Raw genomic sequence first — 11065 nt, 5'->3', positions numbered from 1 at the left:
TCGTAAAGTTAAGTGAATTATAAAGTGAACAGTAAAAATAATAACTGTATATATAAATGTATAAAACATTTAAGAATAAGTGTGTGAAGGTGGTTATCTCCAATCACACCCTTCAATGCCATACCATATGTCTGAGAACATAATATAAAGTATTTAAGCATGAAAGCATGTATTTGCATCCTGAATCATTACTACATCCCTGCTGTTTGTAACAAATCAAACCGTGTGTAAATCGGGTAAACATTGGTGAGAACAAGGTGCAGAGATGTGTAACATACTGTAACATATACAGCTCTGATAAAATAAAAGACCACTTCAGTTTCAGAATCAGTTTCTCTGATTTTGCTATTTATAGGTTTATATTTGAGTAAAATAAACATTGTTGTTTTATTCTATAAACTACGAACAACATTTCTCCAACATATTTCTCAACATATTGTCATTTAGAGCATTTATTTGCAGAAAATGAGAAATGCCTGAAATAACAAAAAAGACCTCAAATAATGCAAAGAAAACAAGTTCAATATTCATGTTCTAAGGTTTGATAGCTTGTGATCATCCATCTTCCTCTTGATTATATTCCAGAGGTTTTGAATTAGGAAAAAACATAGGAACTCATAATTTTAAAGTGATCTTTTATTCCTTTTCCAGAGATGTAGATCATACAAGATCACAGCAGTTACTGATGTAGAATATAGTGATGGGATTTTCTGCTCTATTTTGAGATGCGGCTCTTATGGCTCTTCTTACTATGGAGAGCCGGCTCTTTCAGCTCCCAAACGGCTCCCCATATATATTGTTTACATTAATTAATTAATAGCTTAAACCTAATTTTTTAACATTTTGTTTCATTATTGACATTTTTAAGCACTTGTGATGAGTAAAAACGCTGCATAACAAAGTGGACAAACATTTTTTCAGTGTTTCCCCGACACGTAATTGAAAGCTGCGTGTGATTGGTGAGATGTGTGGAGCACACGCTTGACATGCGGACAGTGGAGACATTAAGGCACCGACTGAGACGGGGTAGGAGGGTGGGCAAAAAACCGACGTTGGAAAAAAAAAACTGTCGGCTCTGTGGCACTTGCAGAGCACAAGCGCAACGACAGGGAGGCGGAGAGACACTGAAGGAAAAAAACGGCTCCCAAATAGGATCCTAAAACAGCTCCCATTGTGGAGCCGGTTCCAATCGTTTACTTCAAAGAGCCGGATCGTTCGCGAACGACACATCACTTGTAGAATATACAATACTTAATGGAATAATATAGAATGAGCAGCAATTATCGGTGGTGGGTAGATAAAACGTTCAGTTTATCTGTGTGCTTTGTATGAGTGTGTGTAGAGTGATCGGTTCTGATTGGTCAAGAAACACATCACTCCTCTCTCTTCAACCTGTAAAAAAAATCCCAGAACTCCCTCCTATAGTGAGGAACTGATCCAGTTTAAACCGGGTTAAAGTGAAAGTGAAATCTTCAGCAGCGCCGTTTTAGGGAGAAGAAGGTGAAGAGCGTTTGGATAAAAAGCAGAGAGGTAAAAACTGAAGCTTTAATACTAGAATTTACTGTCTGATCTGATATTAAAGATTTTTAGACACAAAGAGAACAGAAATACATAGAAATATTTCAGATAACAACTTTACGGTGAAGGCAACATGTCGTCACAATTATTTTCCGTGTGTGTGTGTGTTTACAGGATTTCATGTAAAACGGTCTAAAAAGAGCTCCAAAATGAGTGACTCAGATGAAGCTGGGAGGTGAGAGAATAATGTTATTTGGTGTAGAATAAGTTTGTTCTCGTGCTGTATTCGTGTGTTTGTCAAAAGTTTGTACTACGCAGTATCTTTTTCAGAATTTCCGGTGTTCCGTCGAGTTGAGCTACCCATCGATATGTGAGCGGAGTAAAGTTTGATATTCGATATTCAGCGGAGATTCGCCTTTCGGCCGTTCTCTTGCTCACAGGCAATGTCCTAAACTCTCCCAAATTACATTTTCCAAACCACAGAAGAACAGAGAACAAAATACAAACGTCAGATTTTCTGAAAACACCCAACCTTTCTGTTTCTCCGAGAATATTTACTGAAAATGGCAGGAATCGCTGCAGCGGGCGCTGAAGCTGTTAAGGGACCGTCTGCAAAGTACGGACCCTGATTAAAAACGTAAACATTCACAGCGCCGTTTAATGCATTTCTACTGTAACACGCCCATATGAAATATAGATAAAAAAAATCATACGTAGTCTTTAGAGACACACCTGAAAAATAACTACAACTTTTATTTTTGAAAAATATGATTTGGTTGATTTTATATTAATTTTTTAATAATAAAAATTGCTACTGTACTGCACTAATATGAAATATAGAAATAAAATCACTTGTAGTCTTTAGAGACACACCTGATAAACATACTACAACTTTTAGTTTTTAAAAATATGTCTCGGTTGATTTTATATTAATTTTTTAATTATAAAAATTGCTACTGTAATGCACTAATATAAAATATAAAAATAAAATCACTTGTAGTCTTTAGAGACACACCTGATAAACATACTACAACTTTTCGTTTTGAAAAATATGACTTGGTTGATTTTATATTAATTTTCTAATAATAAAAATTGCTACTGTACTGTACTAATATAAAATATAAAAGTAAAATCACTTGTAGTCCTCAAAGACACACCTGATAAACATACTACAACCTTTAGTTTTGAAAAATATGATTTGGTTGATTTTTTATAAATTTTTTAATAATAAAAATTGCTACTGTACTGTATTAATATGAAATATAGAAATAAAATCACTTGTAGTCTTTAGAGACACACCTGATAAACATACTACAACCTTTAGTTTTGAAAAATATGATTTGGTTGATTTTTAATAATTTTTTTAATAATAAAAATTGCTACTGTACTGTACTAATATGAAATATAGAAATAAAATCACTTGTAGTCTTTAGAGACGCACCTGATAAACAAACTTTTATTTTTGAAAAATATGACTCGGTTGATTTTATATTAATTTTTTTAATAATAAAAATTGCTACTGCACTGTACTAATATGAAATATAGAAATAAAATCACTTGTAGTCTTTAGAGACACACCTGATAAACATACTACAACTTTTATTTTTGAAAAATATGACTCGGTTGATTTTATATTAATTTTTTAATAATAAAAATTGCTACTGTACTGTACTAATATGAAATATAGATATAAAATCACTTGTAGTCTTTAGAGACACACCTGATAAACTACAACTTTTAGTTTTTAAAAATATGACTCGGTTGATTTTATATTATTTTTTTAATAATAAAAACGCGTGTCTCTAAAGACTACAAGTGATTTTATTTTTATATTTCATATTAGTACAGTACAGTAGCAATTTTTATTATTAAAAAATTTATAAAAAATCAACCAAATCATATTTTTCAAAACTAAAGGTTGTAGTATGTTTATCAGGTGTGTCTTTGAGGACTACAAGTGATTTTATTTCTATATTTCATATTAGTACAGTACAGTAGCAATTTTTATTATTAAAAAATTAATATAAAATCAATCGAATCATATTTTTTAAAATTAAAAGTTGTAGTATGTTTATCAGGTGTGTCTCTAAAGACAACAAGTGATTTTTTATCAATATTTCATATTAGTACAGTACAGTATGAATTTTTATTATTAAAAAATTTATAAAAAATCAACCAAATCATATTTTTCAAAACTAAAGGTTGTAGTATGTTTATCAGGTGTGTCTCTAAAGACTACAAGTGATTTTATTTCTATATTTCATATTAGTACAGTACAGTAGCAATTTTTAGTATAAAAAATTTAATATAAAATCAACCGAGTCATATTTTTCAAAACGAAAGGTTGTAGTATATTTATCGGGTGTGTCTCTAAAGACTACAAGTGATTTTATTTTTATATTTCATATTAGTACAGTACAGTAGCAATTTTTATTATTAAAAAATTAATATAAAATCAACCAAATCATATTTTTCAAAAATAAAAGTTGTAGTTATTTTTCAGGTGTGTCTCTAAAGACTACGTATGATTTTTTTTATCTATATTTCATATGGGCGTGTTACAGTAGAAATGCATTAAACGGCGCTGTGAATGTTTACGTTTTTAATCAGGGTCCGTACTTTGCAGACGGTCCCTTAACAGCTTCAGCGCCCGCTGCAGCGATTCCTGCCATTTTCAGTAAATATTCTCGGAGAAACAGAAAGGTTGGGTGTTTTCAGAAAATCTGACATTTGTATTTTGTTCTCTGTTCTTCTGTGGTTTGGAAAATGTAATTTGGGAGAGTTTAGGACATTGCCTGTGAGCAAGAGAACGGCCGAAAGGCGAATCTCCGCTGAATATCGAATATCAAACTAACTTTACTCCGCTCGATAAGTGCTACTTGACGGCTCTGCGCATGCGTTGATTTTCTTTTTTATTCCGTTTGTTACGTATTGCCATGTGAACTTGCCATTTTAAAAAAAGTTGAACAGAAAGATTAAGGAATTACAGTTTAAGATGGTGTTTATATAACATTGTGGCCTGGAACTCGAATTTCCCATGATTCCAACATCACACGAACACAGCATCACACCAACATGCTGGAAAGGTTGTAGATGGTGTCTGATACTGGTTGTGTTTTAGACTGGATCAGGATAAGAGATCAGACTCACCTGAACCCAGCTGTGTCTCCATGAAGAGTGACCATTCAATGGACTATCCACTACACTTCAGAAAGGACAACAGATCTGCTGTTCTCAGGTAAGGATGATGAGACACTTTCAAATTGTTCTCTGAACTCTAGGAAATTAAGGGGTTCAAGTTTATAGCAGTACAGGTGTTACTTTACTGTTTTTATATTTTTGATCTTCTGACACTAAATTTTCTTAAAAAAAAAGCATAAGTGTGTCATAAAATGGGAACTGATCTTCATCTGAGTAACAGCTGTTAACAAATATAATGCATCTAAAATAACAACACAAAAATGTATATTTTCAGCTTAATGTAAATCAACATTTTTGATTGTAGATTCTCTAAAAGCTATTTTTGATGAGGCATGCCTCACATACGCGTATCCTTCTTTTGTGGAGAAAACTCAAAGAGTTTGAGTGTTTATCAGTCAAATTAGCTCTAGTCCACACGTCTAAACTAGTAAGACTCCAGGTATGATAACACTTGACATTAATTAGCTTTTTTTTAGGTAATTAGCACAAAATTCCACATACTGTATTCACTAACACTGAGGTTTTTATGGTTGTTCTTGACAAAGACATAAAATTATAATTTGTTTTGTGTTATTATTTTAGCCACATATTTGTCAGTACACTTGAATTGGATGAGGATCAGATCACAGTTTATGACAGATGTCTGTAGAAAACCATGAAATTCCAAAAGGTTTACATACTTTTTCTTGCCACTGTATAAACTCCCAGAACTTAAGGACTTCTCCTCATTTCACATTATTATTTCCCATTCAGTACCTCACAGCTGTATTTTGGGGAGAAAGTTATTAAAAAGAAAAAAACTAAAATTTTACAGTCAGACTATTAACTCTGACACCTGAAATTTAGCTCTGGGGTCTCCCATTTTCCTTAAACATCTTTGAGATGTTTGTGAAGGACTTACAGAATGTCAGGAACTCGAATTTCCCATGATTCCAACATCACATGAACACAGCATCACACCAACATGCTGGAAAGGTTGTAGATGGTGTCTGATACTGGTTGTGTTTTAGACTGGATCAGGATAAGAGATCAGACTCACCTGAACCCAGCTGTGTCTCCATGAAGAGTGACCATTCAATGGACTATCCACTACACTTCAGAAAGGACAACAGATCTGCTGTTCTCAGGTAAGGATGATGAGACACTTTCAAATTGTTCTCTGAACTCTAGGAAATTAAGGGGTTCAAGTTTATAGCAGTACAGGTGTTACTTTACTGTTTTTATATTTTTGATCTTCTGACAATAATTTCCTTTAAAAAAGCATAAGTGTGTCATATAATGAGAACTGATCTTCATCTGAGTAACAGCTATTAACAAATATAATGCATCTAAAATAACAACATAACAATCTATATGAACTTGCACATTTATTCTTGGTTTTACCGTCTGTAGAAAAAAATGTGTATCGGTTGCTTGGTGTAAATACTTTAAACATTTTTGATTGTAGATCCTCTGAAAGCTCTTTTTGATGAGGCATGCCTCACATACGCGTATCCTACTGTTGTGGAGAAAACCTCAAAAGTTAGTGTTTTTTATCAGTCAAATTAGCTCTAGTCCACACCTCTAAACTAGTAAGACTCTAGGTATGCTAACACTTGACATTAATGAGCTTTTTTTAGGCCATTAGCACAAGATTTCACATGCTGTATCTAGGCCTGTCACAATAATTGCTATATCGGTTTATCGTACAGTAAATAAACATGACCATAATAATTTTTGATAATCGTGATATCATCGATTGTGTTTATTTGTATGTTTGTCCACATATATAACAGTGAACAGTATTTTAGCTGGTCATGTTTCAATAACTGTGACTCCATACACACAGTATGGACTAAAGTACGGTATGTAAAGAAATAAGTATATAATTACCAAACTAATTATAATAAATGATTATTTATTTTTTTATTGTCTTTAAAACATGTTTATTTACTTTTTTATGCTATTCTGTTATCATTATGTCAGTGGCATTTAATAGTCTTAAAATTACAAAAATATCATGTATCACAGTAATTTCTGGGACAGTAAAAATTCTTAACGTGACAGGCCTAACTGTATCCACTAGCACTGAGGTTTTTATGATTGTTCTCAACAAAGACATAAACGATCATCATTTGTTTTGTGTTAATATTTTAGCAACATTATATTTGTCAATACTTTTGACTTGGATGAAGATTGTATGAAAATATAGTAAAAAAAACTGTCAGTAGTACGAGTGACAAGAAACGATTATTTAATTATTAAATTATTCAGTTCTCTGAACTTGCCATTTTTGAAAACATTCAATATGAAATAACTGTATATTATGCATATTCTCAATAGGCCTAACTCTAGATTTTTAAACAGTCTTCTAAATGTGACACTGCCTTATGACAGTAGATTCAGCAGGCTGTCAAAAATCTGACCCTCTAAACTTGAAAATAACCTAAAATCAAGAAACATGATTAAGGAATTACAGTTTAAGATGGTGTTTATATAACATTGTGGCCTGGAACTCGAATTTCCCATGATTCCAACATCACACGAACACAGCATCACACCAACATGCTGGAAAGGTTGTAGATGGTGTCTGATACTGGTTGTGTTTTAGACTGGATCAGGATAAGAGATCAGACTCACCTGAACCCAGCTGTGTCTCCATGAAGAGTGACCATTCAATGGACTATCCACTACACTTCAGAAAGGACAACAGATCTGCTGTTCTCAGGTAAGGATGATGAGACACTTTCAAATTGTTCTCTGAACTCTAGGAAATTAAGGGGTTCAAGTTTATAGCAGTACAGGTGTTACTTTACTGTTTTTATATTTTTGATCTTCTGACACTAAATTTTCTTAAAAAAAAGCATAAGTGTGTCATAAAATGGGAACTGATCTTCATCTGAGTAACAGCTGTTAACAAATATAATGCATCTAAAATAACAACACAAAAATGTATATTTTCAGCTTAATGTAAATCAACATTTTTGATTGTAGATTCTCTAAAAGCTATTTTTGATGAGGCATGCCTCACATACGCGTATCCTTCTTTTGTGGAGAAAACTCAAAGAGTTTGAGTGTTTATCAGTCAAATTAGCTCTAGTCCACACGTCTAAACTAGTAAGACTCCAGGTATGATAACACTTGACATTAATTAGCTTTTTTTTAGGTAATTAGCACAAAATTCCACATACTGTATTCACTAACACTGAGGTTTTTATGGTTGTTCTTGACAAAGACATAAAATTATAATTTGTTTTGTGTTATTATTTTAGCCACATATTTGTCAGTACACTTGAATTGGATGAGGATCAGATCACAGTTTATGACAGATGTCTGTAGAAAACCATGAAATTCCAAAAGGTTTACATACTTTTTCTTGCCACTGTATAAACTCCCAGAACTTAAGGACTTCTCCTCATTTCACATTATTATTTCCCATTCAGTACCTCACAGCTGTATTTTGGGGAGAAAGTTATTAAAAAGAAAAAAACTAAAATTTTACAGTCAGACTATTAACTCTGACACCTGAAATTTAGCTCTGGGGTCTCCCATTTTCCTTAAACATCTTTGAGATGTTTGTGAAGGACTTACAGAATGTCAGGAACTCGAATTTCCCATGATTCCAACATCACATGAACACAGCATCACACCAACATGCTGGAAAGGTTGTAGATGGTGTCTGATACTGGTTGTGTTTTAGACTGGATCAGGATAAGAGATCAGACTCACCTGAACCCAGCTGTGTCTCCATGAAGAGCGACCATTCAATGGACTATCCACTACACTTCAGAAAGGACAACAGATCTGCTGTTCTCAGGTAAGGATGATGAGACGTGTTCAAATCGTTCTCTGAACTCTAGGAAATAGGTGTTACTTTACTGTTTTTTTATTGTTAATCTCTTGTCAATAATTTCCTTTGAAAAATCACACACATACGGTTGCAAGAACAAAGTATGTGAATCCTTTGGGATTGCTTGGATTTCTGCATAAATTGGTCATTAAATGTTTTCTGATCTTCATCTAAGTCACAACAATAGACAAACACAGTCTGCTTAAACTAATACCACACAAAAATATGTTTGCATGTTAACATTCACAGTAAGTGGGGAAAGTATGTGAACCTTTGGATTTAATAACTGGTTGATCCTCCTTTAACAGCAAAAACCTCAACCTATCGTTTCCTGTAGCTGCAGATCAGACCTGCAGAACAGTCAGGAGGAATTCTGGATCATTCCTCTTCACAAATCTGTTTCAGTTCAGCTATAATATTATGGGATATCTGGTGTGAATCTCTCTCTTGAGGTCATGATGCCTACAGCATCTCAATTGGGTTGAGGTCAGGACTCTCCAGAAGGTGTATTTTATTCTGTTGAAGACGTTAAGTTTTTGATTTACTTTTATGTTTTGGGTCGTTGTCATTCATCTTCTGTTGAGATTCAGTTGGTGAACAGACGGTCTTAAGTTTTCCTGTAAAATGTCTTGGTAAACTTGGGAATTCATTTTTCCGTTGATAATGGCAATCTGTTCAAGCCCTGTTTAGTTTAAGCAGACTGTGTTTGTCTATTGTTGTGATGTAGATGAAGATCAGAACACATTTAACTACCAATTTATGCAGAAATCCAAGTATAATAAATATAATAAAGGGTTCACATATTTTTTCATCCAACTGTATATCAACTATATACCCATAACTTCTATACTATAAAACAATGCAGCTCTCCAGCTATCTTATCTTTATGGAGGAAACAAAAACCTCACCTCTAAAAAAAAGATACATCTTGATTTTAATAAAAAACACCAGACTGTGAGAAACATGATTCTCTGATCTGATAAAATCTAGAATTAACTTTTTGGTGAGCGTGAAGGTTGGTGGAGTGTTGCAGTGGTGGTTGATCTTCTGGAACTTTCTTTCTGTAGATATATTCACAATCACCATTTAGTAACATATGTTAATGTTATGTTTTCTGACAGAGTCCAGAAGGAGACTCCAGAAATCAGCAGGAGAAATGTGGACTCCATATTAAAGGTGTGTAGGTGTGACTAATGCCAGAGCACATGTGAACACTGTAAAATGTGATTTGGTGTTTTAAACTTTAAATATGAAGTTATGTGCTATAAAATATAATGGTTAATTTCATAAATATCATTTCAGATTAGATCCAACATATTACTGTTCAGTTAACTAAATGTACTGTTTATTAAACTATCAATTAAGAAGAAAGATGCATTTTTAACTCTGCTTAATTATTATTTTTTTTTATTGATGACTTCAAGGAAAAAGCAGACCAGCATACAGTCAAAATATTTGTACAGAAGTCATCCATTTTCATACTTAACAAAGAATAAACATGTAACACACAACAAAATGGTAAAACTTTAAAAAATAACATAAATAAATAATAATAATAAAAAAAATAATACATGCATAATTTTGCATGACCAAAACATATGCAGTAAGTCAGCCGAATCAGAGCCACACCTTGGGCAAGTGGCATCAGTGTTCGAGAAGATTTAAGCTAGTCTGCCATTAGTATAATAGGCCCTGTGAACTAGCTTTAATTACATCAAGCCCAGTCTGGCACAGGACGAAGAAGACCACCATTCATCACCCAACTCCCTCCCAAGCTCTGTCTCCCATTTGTCCCTGATAGAATCTGTCTCCAGATGGAGAGACATAATGCAATTATATGTTTGTGAAATAAAACCTTTTGTGTCAGGTTTTAAACTAAATTTACATAATGATTAAGTCACACATCATTAATGTCACGCTTTAATTTATGATGAAAACCATTTATTAGTGATCAGTGCAGAAATCCAGATTATCCCAAAGATTTTACTTCAATATAAATACAGTCAAAGTTCTAGAGCCACATATATTACATTATGTTTTCATGTTCTACTGTTAAACAGTTTCACACTATAATAACATGTTCTGTTACATTCTGAGAAAGCTCTGACTGCTGAGGGCTAGAAATAATATTAAATAAATCTTGAATTTGCCCTTGATCTGAATCCAATACAACACACCCCATATCCAAAACATTATATTGACATAAACCACAAATTATTTTATAAAACTATTATCTGTTCATGTTTTACTACCATTTCTTACCATGTGTTTAATCAGGAACTGGAGCACAAAGTCATCTCTCTGGTAAAGAATCAGCTGAAGAGGTTTCTGAAGATGCTGAAGAATCTGGATTACCCATCATGCTCTGGGAGAGAGGAGGAGGATGAGGAGGATCAGAGTGGTGTCAGAGAGGGAGCGCTGAAGATCACACTGCACGTCCTGAGAAACATGAACCAGACAGACCTCGCTAACAAACTGCAGACCAGTGATTAGATCATTTACATAATACTTTATATG

The 11065-nt window shown here is 33.3% G+C and overlaps 1 protein-coding gene across 3 annotated transcripts in view; it reads left to right on the top strand.

The window, feature by feature from the left end:
• The first annotated feature begins 10874 nt into the window (after positions 1-10874).
• The window catches only part of LOC111189535 (NACHT, LRR and PYD domains-containing protein 3-like), a 103258-nt gene continuing 103067 nt past the window's right edge, over positions 10875-11065 (top strand). For all 3 annotated transcript variants that reach the window (XM_049472894.1, XM_049472893.1, XM_049472892.1), the window contains exon 1: positions 10875-11033. In XM_049472894.1, the coding sequence (XP_049328851.1) occupies positions 10883-11033 (151 nt within the window). In that variant the 5' untranslated portion in view covers positions 10875-10882. The remainder of the gene's footprint in view (positions 11034-11065) is intronic.

Source organism: Astyanax mexicanus, unplaced genomic scaffold (assembly GCF_023375975.1).
Source record: "Astyanax mexicanus isolate ESR-SI-001 unplaced genomic scaffold, AstMex3_surface scaffold_31, whole genome shotgun sequence".
Classification (NCBI taxonomy): domain Eukaryota; kingdom Metazoa; phylum Chordata; class Actinopteri; order Characiformes; family Acestrorhamphidae; genus Astyanax; species Astyanax mexicanus.
This window is presented reverse-complemented; position numbering and strand designations above follow the sequence as displayed.